The 19,986-nt window shown below is 38.8% G+C and overlaps 1 protein-coding gene across 1 annotated transcript in view; it reads left to right on the top strand.

Moving 5' to 3' along the window:
* The first annotated feature begins 1,176 nt into the window (after nt 1–1,176).
* The window catches only part of LOC145985070 (uncharacterized), a 91,546-nt gene continuing 72,736 nt past the window's right edge, over nt 1,177–19,986 (top strand). The window contains exon 1 of the mRNA XM_083118641.1: nt 1,177–1,396. Within this exon, the coding sequence (XP_082974767.1) occupies nt 1,244–1,396 (153 nt within the window). The 5' untranslated portion in view covers nt 1,177–1,243. The remainder of the gene's footprint in view (nt 1,397–19,986) is intronic.

The following is a 19,986-nucleotide window of genomic DNA, read 5'->3' as shown; positions in this document are numbered from 1 at the left end:
ACGGAAAGGAATAACGTTTCGTATAAAACGTTATTAGGTACAAAACAATGGCGCTGGTTAAATACATACTTTACAACGTTTACTGTACACGTACGGAAGCATATTTTAGTTGTTTCAAATGTAAACACCCTGCACTCGGCATAGATGGAAACCACAGACAAAAACGCTCCTTTGCACACTCACAGATTATCTTCACATGGCGAAACTTTGCTCTGATTGGCTGTTCCACAGGATCCAGTCGAGGAAAGCAAGTAGCAATTAGAACATGTCCTATTCCTCCAAACCAGTCAAGCAGCCAGCCAGGCGGCCATGATTGCTACCTAGAAAGTTAGTTCAGCGCCAACTAGGGCATTCCAACTAGAAATCCAGTTCCGTGTGATAGGGGCTTAAGATAAAAATATGATCTTTTATCAACTTTCGAGCGCTAATAACGCAAGTTCAAAACTTCAAAAGTAGATGCATAATTAAACTTAAAACTACAGTTATACAAAAATAACAAATTGTTATTAACACCCCCTATACGCCTTCATGGCGTGCTGCTAAGCACAGGGGAGCACTTTACCTTTACCTTTAAATTATTATAAATGAACGATAATAAATCCTAACACAATTTAGTAGCATTAAGCATACTTTCAATTTCAACTAGGGGTGTGCGGGATCTCAAAAATTCGGGACCGGGATGGGGAAAAAATTTCCCGTTCCGATCCCGACTTCGGGAAATGACTTCCAGACTCTTCGGGATCCCGAGCAGTCGGGAAATACCGAATGGTCATTTTAAAAAGTTGTTAATTCTCGACGTTTTCTGCATTACAAGTGTCTGGAACTTATCGGAAATTGTTTGTTTTTATTCCAGAAAGGCAAAAACAATCACTTAAGTTGAAAATGACGTGTAGAATTCGAGATTTTCAGAGCTTCGGGAAATCTCGAACATTTCCCGTTCCGAACATTTCCCGACTTTGTCGGGAAATGGCGATTTCTTCCCGTCCCGACCAAATAAATTCTGTCCCGCACACCCCTAATTTTCAACACAGACAAATTTATCTGTGGTTTAAATAGCATTTTTTCTTATTGGTAGGACGGCCACACTGAGTGACATCACGCACCGCAGCAGGCAGTTGTTGTGGTGGGTTCATCGAATTGCGATTTTTTCAATGTGCATTGTGTCCGTCTGCTATTACAAGTTGCTTTGCTTTGGCAAATTCAGTGAAACTTTCATATAATAAGTAACACCTTTCATGGCGTAATGCCATCACGTTGTTGTGTTCCCTACTGTAAAGGTAATTATGACAATGGACCTACAGTAACTGTATTTTCCTTTCCCAGAGACCCCGAGCGTAAGGAAAAATGGATTAAGGCTATCGATAGGAAAGATTTTTCACCCAGCAAAGCTTCCAAGGTAATTTCAAGTATGTAGTGTAGGATGCATGCTCTTATTTTCAAGTTCCTCTTTAATGCCTTCCCGATAACGTAGTGGTAACGTCATCTCCTTGCAATCAAAGGGTCCCGGGTTCGATACCCAGTGAATGTACAGGGGGGTTCGGATCCCACTTGAAACTGTAGGTTCAGTACCGATTAACCTTTCTGTGCATAAAGTAGACTTAAAACAAAAATTCTAAAAACAAGTCAAGTTTGTCTGTGATAACGCCACCCAACACGACATATCACAAGAGCAGCTATACTTTTACGTCGGTAGATTGAGTGTTAGGTTTAGAGCTGATAGCAATTTGAGACGTGTTCTTTCGCTATTTTAGTGTGCATACAAACTGTTGTTACTGATAGAGAACGGCGAAAGTACTCCGAAATGATAGGCTTTTACTTACCCGGGCCATACTTTGAGATCAAATATCTCAGTTATTTGTGTTTTCCGCGAGCTGTAACGCATTTTGGTAACAGTTTCATACATCGGAGACACATTTCTTCAATTTTACGCAAGAAACTACTTACGGAAATGAGCTTCTCCAGGGTTTAACAACGTTCGTCGAGGTATTTTCTTTCATCGTGGAATATATTTGACCGGAAAATAATGTATTTTTCAAGAGAAATATCTCACCGACGCAAAATTGCCATTGCTTTCATTTGCTTGCCCTACGACAACCGGATGCTGCGTACGTTTGATGACGTAAGCTCCTGTCAGTGTTTCAACCCCCCTTTCTTTTACTATGCTTGCCTAATGTAACCAAATCTAACCTAACCTTATCGGAAATGGTTCGTCGGGCTATCTGTGAATAGTTCGTGATGCTATTTGTCAGCTACCGTGCATAATGTTTCGTGGGGCTATAAGTGAATGGTTTGTGGGGCTATCAGTGTATGGTTCGTGGGGCTATCCATCAGCTACCCGTGCATAGTGTATAATTTCCACCGGTGACTAACACAATAGTAGGTATTTTTCGGTGCAGAAGGTTGAAACACTGCATACCCACAACCCGAGTAAGATGTGCCCGCCATCTTGTATGTTCTGGAAGCGAAGAGAGGAATAAAGAAAATACTCAGAATGTGGAAAATTGCGTTTGTTTTCGTGTAAAAAGCATAAGGGCAGCTTGAACTATGTTCCGCAATACACAATTGGTAAGTATGAACCATGCGAAACTCAAAATATTCGATTTTAATGTGTCTCCGATCTATGAAATTGTTACCCCAATTTTATATTACATAAAACATCAAAATTTGCCAATTAAAAAAAATATATAATTTTTGGGGGAGGCACAGTGGGTAAGCGAGGTAACTCTACTTTACGTCCTTTTCCTAAGTAATACGTGTCATATATCGTTGGAAAGCTTATTGTATAAGGAATTCAACAACGTAAATCCCAAAGAGAGGAGGATATTGATAAAAACCGATGTTGTCCGGATATGCGTAATTGAACGTACTGAGGAAATTTTTCGATGATGAAGCACATATTGAGCGGTGAAATGAGTGCTAATGCAACCTAACCTAACCTCCTAGGCATACCTCGTCCCCGTGAATGGTTCGTGGGGCTACCCGTGCATGGTTTTTGGAGCTAACGTAAATGGTTTGTGGGGCTATCGTGTACAGAAAGTGTAAAAAGAAAAAGGTACTTACCCGAAGAGATGCCGGCTGTCTGCAAGCGCGTTTTTGAACGATCTAAATTATTACTGGGGATAAACATATTTTACACTATCTACAAGTTTTTGGAACCTGTTCTTCTTCATGCACCATACACATGCACAACGCTCCTCGAAAGCAAAGAAGCAATCACCACGCAGAATGCAAATGAGCAAAGCACACGCATTCACAATGTGGACACAAAGACGAGTCTGCAGTGTTGTTAACTCCCATCGGTTACCACCAAAAGGCAATAAGGATGTATAGATAGTAGTAGCTGGTAAACGACCCCGTCGAGGATTTTTCCCCACAAAAAGTGTTATCTACGGGAAAAGGCCCAAATTCCGATTGTTGACGCCCTGGATTTTGCGAACACTTCAAATGTTTTAGTCAAATAAATAAGTTTCTTGTAACAAAGGGTGTTTCTAAATAGCACGGAAAGTTTTTTTTTTTACATCTACGGCTACCAAACTTACGTTTTTTTGATATTGAAGTTCCTTACGTACGTTGCGTCTTATTTCTTAGCCTTATTTCTTTGGTATCTAAATGTGTCTGTACGAAAAATAGTAGTAGGGGCAGGTGGCTCTGGCCAGTTTCTAACATACCTTCAATAGGGACTCTATATAGAAAGGCGGGGCCGTGGTAGTGGTAGGTTAATTACCCCAGGGGTGGAGCCTGGAATCAGTGGGAAATTTCAACACAGCAACCACCTCGTAACTTCAAGCGGCTGTACAGTCGTAAATACTTATTTCCGCACTCCAGAATTGTATTATTCACAATTAGCAGGACATACTCTTTATAAATAAAAACAATCCCCTGCGAAATCGAGGGTGTAAGATTTCGACATGGACCCCGGTTGTTTAATTCCGATTTCATCATGGTACACAGACATTTATTTCATGGTTTGATTTTCATTTATGTCTCTTAATACTTACTTCGGAGTTTTAGCGATTACTTACTGTGTGTTTGCTTGAGAATGTTTTTTTTTTTTTACTTCCACATACTTGTATATGATTCTTCTCTTGCAACATCTTGGTTACAGATCGCTGCTGCTATCTAAAAATCACATGCATGTGGTGCAAAGGGGTTTCGTAGTTACGTTAGAACAGGTTTAGGGCTCTTAAAATTAAAATTACGTCTCTAAATGCTTTCGTGATTAGGTTAAGTGGGCCAGGTTTAGAGTTCTTAGCATTACATAATTTTGCTAAATTCTTTCAACATCTTGTCATGTTGGTGCTGGTCTCAATCACGACACCCTTGCTTAAGGTACCTTTTACATTTTTTTGGCTGATAAATAGGATATTTCGGAACTGCAAACAGTGCTAATTACTTTCAGAAAGAATCAAATTTACTTTCATAATCATTTCCACTATTCTGCAATACTTTCTCTTTCTTCTATGAACGAAAAATGCCTTGTCGATGGGAAGTGCGGCTGCTTGTGTAAGGTATTTCTTCTTCTCTGATAAATTGCACTTTTCGGACCTTTAAATAGTGGTAATTACTTTCACCAAGGTTCAAACTTACTGTAACAATTATTTCTACAATACTTCATCATTCTCCTATGAAACTTTGAAAATATCATTAAACATTCGAAAGAAAATTATTTTTATCCTTGCAAGGGATGTTTTTATTCCCCTCAAAGAAAAATTGAATTGAAAGCATGTCGTATACCATTTATTAAGTATGGAACAAAAAACAATTGCATCCTACTTCACTCCTGAAGTTCTATTTTTACATAGGCTAGTGTTTACTAGTTTACATTGTCGTTGGGTGCCTCCCGATGGCGCAGTGGTAGCGTCGTCGCCTTGTAATCAAGGGGTCCCGGGTTCGATACCCGATGGAGGCACATAGTGGTTCGGATCCCACTTTAAAACTGTAGGGCCAGTCCCGATTAGCCTATCTGTGCATAAAGTGGACTTAAAATACCAAAACAAACCAAAACCAAACATTGTTGTTGGGTGCACAAAAAGGAAATTTTTCAGTATTATGGTTGACGAGCACTATTGTTTCAAACTAACCTTTTCGTATGGTACATGTTTGCAGTGGTGTAGCGAGGGGTGGGTGACTGCCCGGGGCCTCCCACCTAAAGAGGCCTTGCGTACCGTGGGATGGATACGAAAAATATAATGAACAGAAGTTTGCTAGTGCTAAGTGTACACCCCGGCAAACTTAATATGTCCATTGCTATTTTTATTCAGTCTGTTTTCCACAGTGTGATGATAATGGTTTTAATTAAGATTGTTACAAAGGAGATGTCAGCATCAGCTTCGCATCAACAGAATTCCATCCCCCAGAACAACACAAGTTGTAGAATAAAAACAGACTGAAAATAATGATGAACAATTTGCCTACTATTATCTTTGCCTTTGGCTGTACAATTGTAAAATTGCAATGTTATGGTCCAAAGTAATGAGAAATCATCTCTACAACTTGGTGCTTATTATTTACATTCAATTCTCAGAAGTATTAAAATTGTACTTGTCTTTTGCATATTAACATTTTTTTATATTTTAATATTCTTACAGCAGCACCATTGAAGAGCCATGATAATATCTATGGTTAGAAAATAATGTATTTATAAATTAAAAATTATATATAGCAATGATTATTAAAAATGAAGAACGTGCCTAAATGTGAGTTAAAAAAACAACAACACATTTTCGCAATACGACTGCAGTTTGAAAAGTGTCGAGACCAGGATTAAAAAGTATTGACGGTCCGAATTGAATTGGGATGTCTTGTAGACTTGAATCAATGGTTATAAAATAAAAATTACTCAGTGTTGCAGACTTCTGGATCCTACCTCTCTCCCCAAACAACCATTCATGTATGCAAGGATGAAATCAAAATTCTTGCATAATCTGAAAAATCGTCAATGTTATTTTTGTAGGTTTTTATATCTTCACATTATAATATTTCATTGTTCGAGAGGGACATGGCTCTTCCATTGGATATGGGCCTATCCTACAGCTTCGGATTACAGTTCCCGAAAAACAGAAAAATATTTTTAAGGTGAGTGAATTTATTAAATATCATTTTTGTCAGTAATTTATTTTTATTATTTAAATATGATGAATTGCTGACGTATCCCTGAAGATTTTGTATCTATTCACATTGAGATTCAAATTTAGAGATTGGATTGGAGACCTCGCTTTCCTATCACACCCAGGGCCTCGAGATATGTTGCTATGCCACTGCATGTTTGCATTGCATTTGATGGTGAACCTTGCAATTACTTTTCAATATTGTTGTGTTAGGGTCCCTCTCGGAAAGCTCCATTGTAAACACACTTCCAAGATAGCACGAAACACGAAAGCTTGTGGCAAACTTGTGGTAGTTTGTCAAAGTCAGTTGAATGTGGCAAGATTGTATCAAGCATGCATCTTTCTGTGACAGTGAAGCTTACTATAATTTTGACAAGTAATAACTACAGCGCAGAAGAAATAATTTGGCAGTGATGCCACCTCCCACCTTCACCTCTCCTTCCAGATGTGAAGGCTCATTCGCTAGAGTGGACGACAAGGTGACGTGCAAACCAATCGAAATCATTCCAAGAGGGGTAATGCAGGCGTGCAAACCCCCACACTGCTACATTAGTCTAACAAACCGCAACTATGAGCGAGGGATTGCAGGCTATTTTCTTTCTTTGTTAGCGAGGTGTTTTTTTTGCTGGTTTTGTCATTGTTGTAGAATGAGCAGTGGCATAAAGAAAGGTAAGCCCTTGCACAGCGATGCAAAGGAAATAGTTTTCAATGTGTAAGTACTTTGGTTGCGATGAAAACAAAACCACAGCTGTTCACAGAACGTCTGTGACGACAGGTGTCAATGAAAGATCTGTGTGGAGAATTTTGAAGGAGAAAGACAAAAGCGTTGCGAGTGCGAGTGGGAAACCTTTTTCAACGCCGGGCAAAAACCGACCAAACGCCCAGCAACGTGTCACAAGTCTTTCATTTACATGGATGAAAGTTTCGTGAACACACACCACACTGTCCCCAATGTTTGGCTGGATTCCAAAGATTCAGGGGGGAGGGGGAGGGGTTAAAAGTGCCAACAGGAAAGTGGATTTGTGGAGGGGGTGAAGTTAGTGTTCCTTTCAAAACAAATTCTGGGGACTATCATGGGGAGTTGAACACTAACAATTTTATGTTGTGGTTCGAAGAACAGCTTCTTCTCAATTTGCCCCCAAACTCTGTTATTGTGTGTGACAATGTTCCATACCACAAGAAGTTAGTGGAAAATTTCCCAACATCAAACAGCAGGAAGGATTAAATGAAGTTGTGGCTGTCATCTCACAATATTCCGCATGCAGAAGGTTTGCTGAAAGCAGATTTATATGAAATAATTAAAATAAATATCTAGCAGTGCTAACATTAAATTGAAGATTTGTAGTTTGCACCTTGATCTTTACTGCTCGTACTCTTACTCATGTCATGGTTCCTTTCATAGTAGTTGGCAACGCTGACTTAGCAGGGAGTGACGTCACTGCCAAGTTATTCCTTCCCAGCTGTAGTTGGCTTGATTCAAGTCTGATGAAAGCTTAAAGCTTGCCTTTATATGCTTGCAGCAAGCTTGTTTACTTTACATGTAAATCTTTTGTTTCAAGCATGAAGAAAGCTTACTTATTCCTGTCTGAGTTATTTTGTGCCTATGCCGGCATGGTATTTCAGAGGAAATATTTAGTGAGCAACTAATTGGATTTGTATCGGATGGTGCAACAAATCTTCAGGACTCGTACAATAAGGTGACCAGATAATTTGAAAAACAAAATGAGGCGAGAAAATGTACGTATTAATATAAAAACTCTTTCCCCATAAATACTTATGTTTGAAAACTAATTAAATAAATACTGTGTAAATAACTTACATAATATGGTGATATCCACTGCACTCCAACAAAGCAGCTTTTTAGAACTAGAAGTCATTCATTGATATTTTGCCAATGAATGGATCTTCTTCAGTACATGCTTCTTTTCCAATAACATTTTGTAAAAGTTTACACACTTGTGATTAAAGTTCACCATTAACCAACATACCTTTCAAAGTTTGTACTGAAGGGCATTCTTGTCATCTGTCCACAAAATTTTTCTGGACACTTGTCATGTACAGAAACACTCGTTCAGTGGGAGCATTAGTTCCAGGTAAACAGAGGAAAAACTCAAATATTTTAAAAAATTGGAATATGGCACATTGTTGAATTCGAAATGTGAAATAATTTCAACCCAACAATGGCATAGTTCAGAGAAGGTGTTGCAGTAATTCTATGCTGATACATCAGTCACAAAAAGGGGACATTTTGACATCCCATTTTAAGTTTTAAAAGAATGGGGACAGAGAATAAAAAAAAAAGGGACTGACTGTCCCTACTAATGCCTGGTCACCTTTTCTTAGAAGGGAACTGCATAGATTCTTAAAGCTACATTCAGTAAGAACTTAGTTGTCATTTATTACTTGAATCACAAATTAGGAGAGACTGTACATGATGTAGTTGATGTTCATTCAGAACCTTTGCATTTTAAATCAATACAGACTCATTATACAAAATGTTTTCAACTAGTCCCTAAAAACCAGGGAGGGCGATAGGGATGGGCAAGCACCCACCCAAAAATTTCTGTGCCCACCCAATCAAATTCACTAAGTACATAGCCTATACTTAGAGATATGTGAATGTTGCAATAAATAAGTGTATTCTGGTGTTCATTACATGTATATTTTACTATTGAATATTATCTATACTAGAAATGTTCACATATCATGATGCGTTCAAAAACCATATTATGGAGGTGTCTCAAGAAGATTGGAAAAACTGCTTTGACAAATGGTTCGAACGAATGCAAAAGTGTATTGACCATAAAGGAGAATACTTCGAAAAACAATAAAGCAGTTTTCAATGCCAAATTCCTGTTTTTTCATTGTTAGGCTCAAAATATAAATAGTGACCCTCGTACTAATAAGAAGCAATCACAATAACCACTACAATACCGAGATATATTAATTTTGATGTAACAGTTATGAATTGATAATTCTATTTAGAAATCCTAGTTCCACACATAAATTTAGCCTATTAGTTACGTAATTGTGCGATTTTTCTTGTGATTAACTTACGTAGAATTAAAAAAAAGAAGGGGTTGGAAGGAAAGCTTTGTTTTGAGGGTGTCAGAGAACTAATCAACACGATGAGAATAGTTTAAACTTATTTGTTTTAAGACGAATTGTATGTTCAGATAGGCTAATCGGGACTAAACCTACAGTTTAAAGTGGAGTCTGAACCACTGTGCATTGTGCTTCCACCAGGGGAGGGGGCAGTAGAAACCAGAACCTCTTCATTATAAGGCGACAACGTTATGCCATTGGAAAACAAAATATACAGAAGAACTGACAGGGAATATGTTATATTATCACCATAAAATATGTGTTCATTTAATAGGGTGTATTGCCAGAGACAAATATTTCAGACTTTTGGAAAAGCAACGTTATTGTCACGGAGTTAGCTGCCTTGATCCAACAATGAAACACTGTGAAATTGAAACTACCACCTCAACTTTCGAAGTGGTATGAACTAATGAAACTCCACTATTGGAAGAGTAAGTTGTTGCTGATTAGACTGATTTGTTCTACACTTTTCTGCTAATTTTGGCTGATTGTGACAATGAGGTTCAATGGTGATTAGATGAAAGTGACAAATACAAGCAGACATTGAAAATACAACCCCCCACAAATTATTGTTTTGACTGTGGTTCCAGGTGCCAGAGACTCGTTCGTCTGCAAGATTAAAGTATCGAGGGTATGCTGCGCAGGATAGAGGTTGACATTTTTGCACTTCAAGGACAATGTGTGATGCAACCAATTCAAATTTATTTCACTACATTGACATGAAGGAAAGAATGTGATTAGAGTGTATGGCTGCACACACACAAAACACTTCTTTGAAATAATTGTGTCCATCGGAGACAAAGAAGTGGAACAAGATCCGAGAAAAGAAAGAGGAAAGACACCAAACATGTGTGTGTGTGCATGGCAGTTAAGAGAAACATTTGAAGAATGGAACGAGAGGAAGTGAAGGGAGAAAGAGAAGAAACCATTAGGGAGTAAAACAGAAAAGTGAAAAGGAAAGGGAAAAGAAGTGAAGGGAAATCGGGAGTGTAAGAGAGAAGGGGATACCTCCTGTGCATGTATGTCGTACATATATGTGTCTTACATGTATGTGTTAGGGATGGCCAGATCCGGATCCTCGCGGATCCGAAATCCGGATCCGGTTGGTATCGGATCCTTAGGATCCGGATCCTAAGATTTTTCGGATCCGGAATTTTCAGATCCGGATCCGGATCCGGTACTTTCGGATCAGGAATTTTTAGATCCGGATCCGGATCCAGTACTTTCGGATCCGGATCCGTTTTGCCATCCCACATGCGCTTCTTTGGAAAGTAAGAATGTGTTTATAACATATTGTTACCTGCTAATATACATATACAGGGTGATTGGTAATTCGACCTATTCCTGGAAAGGGGTAATACTAGAACACATTTGCAACAAATTTGACCGTATGCACCGGGGGTCGGAAATCAATGGGTTTCGAGTTATTGCAGTTTGTAGATTTTCGTGACATATTCCGACTTGCGACCAAAAAACTACTAATTCTGAAAAAACTACTACACCCTGAGCATATAATCGACATGTTGCTAACAGCTGACGAATGAGTGACTACTGGGAAAAAAAATCATGCCCAAAATTCCCATACCCACAGAAAGAAACAGTCATTGGTGCAAACGTCATGAAGAAATTTGGAAATTATCGTTTAAATCGAAGAGGATTACTCAAAAAATTGGTAACACACTTGGCGTAAAAATTACGGGAAAAAACTTCCTCGTTTCATAAGCTCTCCAAAAAGATAAAAATGTTGTCAACTGACACACGGGTTGGGGGGAAAATCTGAATAAAAAGCGGAGAAGGCGCGTTGTAGACCTCTTTGTAAAGTGAAAAGAAGTTGTCGGTTGCGAGAAATAAAGGAACGAAAATGAGTGAAATAATAATGTTATTTACCATTGTCATGATTCCAGGTTGTCAGAATTAACTGTTACAAAAACTACAAATCCTGCGGCGTACTTCAGACGCAATCACTCGCGTTGACACTCTCTCCTTATGTCTCAATTCTCTCTCTCAACTCTTATTGGGAATCCACTGGTGTACTGTAGACTAACTATTTCATGTGACCCCAAATGTAAAAGTCGCATGCTATTGAGCAGGGGATTTTTGTCGATTTTTACTACATACCGACACTGAAGACCCCCATCACCTAACAAGAATTCTGTGGACGGACGAATCCAAATTCGACCGCGATGGTATTACGAATTTTCATAATGCGCATTTTTGGGTCCCTAAGGGTCTAAGAAAGTATAAAGAAAATGCTCACCAGAGAAAATTCTCACTAAATGTGTGGATGGGAATCATCCACAATCATGTGATCGGGCCATTTTTTCTGCCACAAAACCTAAACGGCATTACCTACGAAAACTTCCTAACGGAAGAATTGACGACGCTGCTGGAGGATGTGTCGCTCACCACAAGAAGGGGTACCTGTTATTAACCAACATGATGGCTGCCCAGCCCACTCTTTACGGGGTGTGCGACAGTGGCTGGACGACAATTATCCCATGCGATGGATTGGTCGAGGCGGCCCGGTTTCCTGGCCGGCGAGGAGTCCGGATTTCACGCCATGCGACTTTTACATTTGGGGCCACATGAAAGGGTTAGTCTACAGTACACCAATGGATTCCCAAGAAGAGTTGAGAGAGAGAATTGAGACATAAGGAGAGAGTGTCAACGCGAGTGATTGCGTCTGAAGTACGCCGCAGGATTTGTAGTTTTTGTAACAGTTAATTCTGACAACCTGGAATCATGTGAATGGTAAATAACATTATTATTTCACTCATTTTCGTTCCTTTATTTCTCGCAACCGACAACTTCTTTTCACTTTACAAAGAGGTCTACAACGCGCCTTCTCCGCTTTTTATTCAGATTTTCCCCCCAACCCGTGTGTCAGTTGACAACATTTTTATCTTTTTGGAGAGCTTATGAAACGAGGAAGTTTTTTCCCGTAATTTTTACGCCAAGTGTGTTACCAATTTTTTGAGTAATCCTCTTCGATTTAAACGATAATTTCCAAATTTCTTCATGACGTTTGCACCAATGATTGTTTCTTTCTGTGGGTATGGGAATTTTGGGCATGAATTTTTTTCCCAGTAGTCACTCATTCGTCAGCTGTTAGCAACATGTCGATTATATGCTCAGGGTGTAGTAGTTTTTTCAGAATTAGTAGTTTTTTGGTCGCAAGTCGGAACATGTCACGAAAATCTACGAACTGCAATAACTCGAAACCCATTGATTTCCGACCCCCGGTGCATAGGGTCAAATTTGTTGCAAATGTATTCTAGTATTACCCCTTTCCAGGAATAGGTCGAATTACCAATCACCCTGTATATATAATATACATATATACACACATATATATAGTGTGTGTGTGCGCGTGCGCGATTTGTAATTAATTAATACACTTACAAGGAAGGTCTAAGTCTCTCCCTCCGATTTCCATGAAACTTGGCAGGTGTATGGAGGGGCCCAAAGGAAGAAATACGTGTTTTTGTGTTTCAGCTAAAAATAACTGTTTTAGGGGGAAACCTTCCCTCAAATATCAAGATGAGGAGAAATTGAAGTGGGGATCCGACCCCGAAACCACGTAAATATGGCATAGGAAGAAGCAGGGGGCATAGGGCCTCTCTATACACCTGCCAAATTTCATGGAAATCGGAGGGGAACACAGGGGTCAGATACTTACTTCAATTTGTCCTCATCTTGACATTTGAGGGGATTTTGCCCCCTAAAACAGCTTTTAGCTGAAACAGAAAAACACGTATTTCTTCCTTTGGGCCCCTCTATACACCTGCCACGTTTCATGGGAATCGGAGGGGAACACAGGGGTCAAATGCCCACTTAAATATGTCCTCATCTTGATATTTGAGGGGGGTTTTGCACCCTAAAACCGTTTTTTAGCTGAAACAAAGAAACACGTATTTCTTCCATTGGGCCCCACTATACACCTGCCAAGTTTCATGGAAATCGGAGGGGGACACTTTGATAACCTCCCTTGTTAGTCTTACACTTTGTAATTATATAACACTGCATATACTATAATGTTTTATTTTAATTTGCAAAACTGTAACTGTAGAAAAATTGTATAATTTTTGTATAACATTTCTATCTTGTTATATGTGTTAAAGGTTTCATCCTGGAATGGAATTTCTCACATTTATGTGTGTTTCCATTTCCAATACTTTCGAATGAATACATATAAGTTTCAATGGCATTTGAAAAATCACCTCTGACATTTTGTGTTAAACAAGTAAGATTATTTTTGTGCACGAGTATGTTAGCCGATGCGTAGCAAAGTATTTTAGGAACAACACTTGAAAAAAATTATTGTAGGACTAACTAATGAAAAATTTCTTTGTAATCGAAGATCATAATACCTTTTAAAGTGTGGTAATAATGTAATGGATCCGGAACTTACGGATCCGGATCCGGATCAGGAATTTTCGGATCCGGAACTTTCGGATCCGGATCCAGTTCCGAAACTTTCGGATCCGGATCCAGATCCGAAACTCTCGGATCCGGATCCAGATCCGAAACTCTTGGATCCGGACACGGATCCGGAATTTTCGGATCCGGATCCAGATCCGTAACTTTTGGATCCGGATCCGGATCCGAATGGATCCGGATTTTTCGGATCCGGATCCGTTTGGCCATCCCTAGTATGTGTGTGTGTATATATATATATACATATGTATGTATGTATGGAAGGCCTGTGTTGCTGCAGCCATGAACCTTCAGGTTTAAGAAGGCTAGAGAATATAATATGGTCTTACAATTATACCTGCCCACCCTAATCTATCAATATGAAGCTTCTGCATACCCGGTCGAAAATTTCTGGTGCTGCCTCTGCTAAAAAACAAAATGATTTGGAAGCAACTGCTGCCAACTTAAATGTAGAACTTAGAAAAATCAGACATAGTTTTGATGGGTTTCTTTAGTTGCTGTGGTGTCAGACTTTCCTGCTCTTTTAGAAAGTAAGCATGCATGAAGCCATGATAAATCTTATGCATCTAGAGATCAAGTTAAATTCCTTATATGTGTGTGTAAAACAATAAACGTAGTGATTTTTACAGCACTGCAGAGCAAAGGAAGAAGCTCCTAAATGATGAAAGGTAAAATGATTCGGTATTCATTTTAAGTTTGATATCATTCAGTACGTCTTATGTTAATAAATTCTGTTTAATGCTCCATGTCACAAACCAAACATTAGTTCCTTTCTAACCGCAAGTTTTTATTCCCTAGCTCTGTGGTGCGGGGCTTTCTATTTGGAACTTTACATACGTAGGGGTTAATGAAGTGAAACGGGTCTTACTAGAAGTCCAACACATCGAAACAAGGGCCAAAAAAAAAAAAAAAAAAAACGTGGATGGAATAAAATTACTATTTACTTTGGGGCCACACACAAACACTGAAGTCACTGAATAACAGCAAAAACTTTGACATTCCTTTCATAAGGTGCACACACACATGCATGTACATACATATAGATAGAAAGGGCCTTTGCTAATATTTTGCGGAAAGGCCCAAAATTTATAGATCCGGCACTGTGAAGATGGATGGAAAATTGATGAAATAGATTAAGGAAAAAGCAGAATGAGAAATTCGTACCTTTACCAGAATTCGAAATTTGGTCCTGTAGAGGGTACTGAGGCAAGACAAGAAACAAACATTCACAACTCGAGACGAAACCAAGAACAAGAAATTGATAGTTACGCCATGAAATAGTCTGAGTCCACTATTTTGCATGAGGAATTTTGAGAATAACAACAATTAATCAGATGGGGATAAAAAAAAGATGAGATATAGAGCGAGAAATTGAAGTTATATAGAGAGGGGGCAGGGAAATAAATAAAGAGAAGGAAAGATGTAATGAATGAGACAAACAGGAGAAAGAGATTTACGGTGGATGAAAGATGGTAAAGGAAACAGGCGAAATGAGAAAACAGTGATAAAATGAATACATGAAGGATGAATTGAGATAGAAATAATAAAAGTGGAAAGAAAAGCCTCTCATTCACATCAATAATATTCCTAAATATTTGCATTCTTTTAGCCATTGGCGACCAAAAGTTTGGGGCTGGCGACTAAAATTTTGTTGTTTCAAATGTGTGTCAAACATGCCCGAACATCTCAATCCAATGTTCATACATGGTTTTGGAAAGCGAGCCGATTGAAAACCCCGTGTCCACTCAACGCCGACACCATCTAATCGGCACAACAGTTCTGCAACTGTTGGGATGCTACCACTTTGGATGCACATGCAACCCAACCCATTTTCCCTGCTTTGCTTTTCCTCTACTCTGTTGTTTCCAAATGACGACACTGCAGAAAGTATGTGTGCATCGTGCACCAGGCGGACTTGAGGTGGGGAGGGGAGGGGTAGAGTGGAGCAGACCGTGGACCAACCGAGACTCCTTGCTTGTTCACAGAAAAACCCTGTTTTCACAGTTGTGAACTACTCTCGCGCTCGCCAGTGTCCAGTCTTTGTTGACAAAAGAATGCGATAAATGCACTCGTGAACGTTGGTTGTCCATACTGTTTATTTATTTTTTTTTTTTTGTTGTTGTGGTAGTTGCCTGTGAGTGAAGTGGTTCCAGAGAAATACATATATCAGCCTTCTGATTGATGGATGTGTATGTTCGATACGTGGATGCATCACATCAAGGAGGATATTTTAGGAGTAATAGAGCTTTCAAACTCTACTTCTGTTGGTTACTTCACAGCCATAACTGATTATTTAGATAAGGCAATATGTTCAAACAAATACAAACAAGTGTTACATTGTAGGCTTGGGTACTGAAGCAAATATGGTCGGGTACAAATCAGGATTGGCTGTGCAAATGAAAACTATTTGTAATAAAATGATAAACATTCACTGCCTTGCACACCATTTGCAGTTAGCTGTGCGTGTGGTGAAGTTGAATATCTTAGAGCATTTGATTCCGTGATTAGGAATATTTTTCAGTTATCATGGCTCTGCTAAAAGACTTCACCTCTTGAGAGAAACGGCAGAGGTTGTAGGAGAAGAAATTCTAAAACTGAGTGATATCCACACTATTAGGTGGTTAGCCTGCAAAAAGTGCTGTAAGAGCTCTCTTGGAATCATGAAAAGCATGATTCATCTTGAACAGGTGGCCCATGGAAAAGACAATAATGGCGCTAAAGCTAAGGGTTTGCTGAAAAGTTTGAAGCAATTTAAATTTGTTAAGCTTCTGTACTTTCTTTTGGATTTCTACTGAACCCTTTAAGCGTAGCACTACAAAATAAGAATCTTTTGATTGCATCTCTGAAAATAAGAATTGAACACTGGATGACCTAGAATCTAATGTTGGACCAAGCAAACAAGATTTCTTGGACCATGTATCCATTTCAGGGAAGATCAGGGATGTGCAGCTCACAAACATTCAAAATGGAGAGCAAGAGTTTCAGACTGTTAGAGGAAACTTAATTAACAATGCGAAGGTGTACATCACAGAAAGATTGCAATCTATAACAACAGATGTGATTGCAGCTCTGCATGTTTTCGACACCTTGGGTTGGCCTCCCAAAGAAAATATTCTTCAGTTTGGGATAAAGGAAATAAAGAAGCTCTACATGTACTTGAAGCCGAGCCTTTATAATAAGAAAATGGATGTTCTGTTAGCAGAGTGGATAGAATACAAACTTTTGTTTCCTTCTCTGACTTTGGATCAGATGCTGGAGAAGATTCTCCAGATTTTGACACTTTGTGCTGTTCTACCAGTGAGCACAGCTTCATGTGAGAGAGGTTTCAGCTGTCACAACAGACTCAAGACTACTTACAGGAACTCTCTGAAGACTGAGACACTGGATGATTTGCACATAGTTTCCGTAAATGGACCCCCCCCCCCCATCGTCAAAGAGTTTGGCTCAGCAGCTGCGATTGATAAGTGGTACTTCAGTGCAGAAGGACAGCGCTACACAAACATTAATTCCCAAGGTATGTTCTTTTTAATAATTGCTTATATTTTTTATTATTTATCAATATAAAATAGTGGCGACCAAAGATTTTAGTCCGGCGACTGACTTCAAACTCGAAATGTCATGCCTTGACTTAGTATATAGTAATAAGTCGTGTGTTTTGCTGTCTCTGGTCATAGCCCCCCCTCCAAAGTTGATGGTTTAGCGGTCTCAGCCCCCCAAAGTTAATGGTCTAGAACATTTCAAATGTGTATTTAAAGTTAAGTTCATGTGGCACAATTCAGAGTAAACTTTACAAGAGAAGAAAAATAATACATTAGATGCTCTTAAGCAAAATAATTTGGAAGGCTCTGCCCCCACATCATTAAAATTGAGGGGCTCGAGCCCCCCTAAGCCCCATGGAGTCGGCTCCTATGGTGTCAAGGTATACTGGACTTGATGTAAGATTATTCTCAAAGACACTATTGGGTAAATTTCTCGGCTGAAATTTGCTAGTTCATTTAATTTGAATATTCGTACTTACGTATTCTGCATTGAGAAACCCGTTTGTCCGATAGGAGAAATTTATCCGAGAGGGTAATGTGAATTAATTTTAAGTGGGTGGGTGCATTTACTGCTTTGTTTTATCCCCGAGTTTTTTTTTTTTAATTTTGGTTTGTGCACTCACCTTAGTACTCCGGCAGTTTACTTCTTTGTAACGCATATTTGCAAAATATTTAGTTAACTCTCGTCGGGCGTTGTCGACGAACGAACAACTAAGAGTAGACACAATTGCTCATAGAAAGTGTCATAATGAGTGTGAGAAGGCTAGTTCTCTAATGTGTGCGCACTAGCCTGTGCGAAATGCGATAATCTGTGAGTCTAAAAAAATATTCTGCTTATATGTCCTATTTTTTAAATTTATTGTCGGCATAAATGTCTCCTTGTAATAAGAACAATTTTGCTGTGACGGATAAAAACCTAGCAATTAAACAAATATTTGAATTTCTTTTGGATATTTTTTTTTTAGTATGTAGTTCTATTTGCAAATAAATTCCATTCAATGTAAAATTAAGCTGTTATTAATTAATAATTCTATACATTCACGGAATGTAAAAAACTAAAATCGGTATGTGTTGAACCGGAACGCATGAATACCTATACAAATAAACTAGTGACTTATATCATTGTAATCAATGGTGTACAAGTGTTGCGTTCTACGGTGTCGTCGAAGTAATGAAAGATCTGAATCAAAAGTGCATGTTTTTTCGTTCCCATCGGACAGTGAATTACGAAGCCTATGGATCAAAGCCATAGGAAGAGAAAATTTTGAACCGACGAAACATTCACGGGTAAGTAAACACAATGAATGTTCTTATCAAGATAAGGAAATACTAAGTTACTTGTCAATGTGGATGAACTCGTGTTTATCCACAGAAGTTCTTATCAAGATAAGGAAATACTAAGTTACTTGTCAATGTGGATGAACTCGTGTTTATCCACAGAACAGTTGCAGTATATGATACCCAGCCTACGTAGCAGACTGGTTAACGCGCTAAGAAACTCCTAGAGCTAGGTTCGAATGTTGGCCAGATGGTAAATGTCTGTTATATCGGAGACACATTTCTTCATTTTTACAAAAGAAACTACGTACGGAAATGAGTTTTTGTAGTATTTTGAAAGTTCGTGGAGGTATTTTCTCACCGTAGAATGCTACACATCAAGAAATAAGTACTTTTGATATAATAAACTTGCATTTTGTGCAAAGCGACAACATTATGCTGTTGTTTCCGTTACGGGTAACATTATAGTATACCGGATTTCTTCAAATTTACAGGAGAAAGTACTTACGGAAATCGTTTTCTGTAGCATTGTGGAAGTTCGTGAAAGTAGTTTTGATCCATTTTAATACAAATACATGTTGTTTTCTGCGAAAATCTTTGTCCGACGCGCTGTTTCTGCTGCCGCCATTTGCTTTCTGCATGAGCGCACAATGTTCCGTGTGTTAGGTGACGTAATCCCGTAGTCAGTGTTTCAAACTCGCAGTGTTTTCACTAGAACATGACGTGTGGAGTATTTTTTTTTTTAACTATGCTTGCCTAACCGAACTTGACCTAACCTAACCTTACGGAAAATGGTTTTTGGGTGGGTAACACTTTACTATACCTGAGACGGATTCCTTCAAATTTACAGGAGAAAGTACTTACGGAATTCATTTTCTGGAGTGTTGTTGATGTTCCGGAATGTAGTTTTGGTCCATTTTAATGCGAATCCATGTGGTTTTATACGAAAATATCTCTCTCCAACGTGCTATTTCTGCTCCCGCCATTTGCTTTTTACGAGAGCACAATACGTGATATTGCTGCTGCTACAAGCCGATGTTGTCCGTATATGCTAAATTGAACGAAAGGAGTGCTAAAGGAACCTAACCTAACAGGCCTAACCTAACCTAGTAGGCATACCTCGTCCCCGTAAGTAAGTAAAAAAGTCAATTTAAAATTCCTAAAGTGTTTTTAATTTAAAAAAAAAATATTTTCGACGCGCTATTGCGATCAACGGTAAGCTACCGCCATGTTGTGTGTGGAAATAAACGAGAACAGTAAGTACTCGTAAATGTAAGAAATATACATTATTTTCGTTACGAATTCCATTATTTCACCTAAATAAGTGTTCCGGAATGCAGAATAGTACGTTAGCAATGTAAAAAAGTGCGAAAGGAATCATTTCCAGGTGTCTCAGGTATAGTAAAGTAGTACCTTTGGGTGTAACGTGAATGGTTTGTGGGGCTAACGTCAATGGTTTGTGGGGCTAACGTCAATTGTTTGTGAGGCTAACGTCAATGGCTTGCGAGGTATTAGCATAA

This window comes from Lepisma saccharinum, chromosome 3, assembly GCF_977018435.1.
Source record: "Lepisma saccharinum chromosome 3, izLepSacc3.1, whole genome shotgun sequence".
NCBI lineage: Eukaryota > Metazoa > Arthropoda > Insecta > Zygentoma > Lepismatidae > Lepisma > Lepisma saccharinum.
This window is presented reverse-complemented; position numbering and strand designations above follow the sequence as displayed.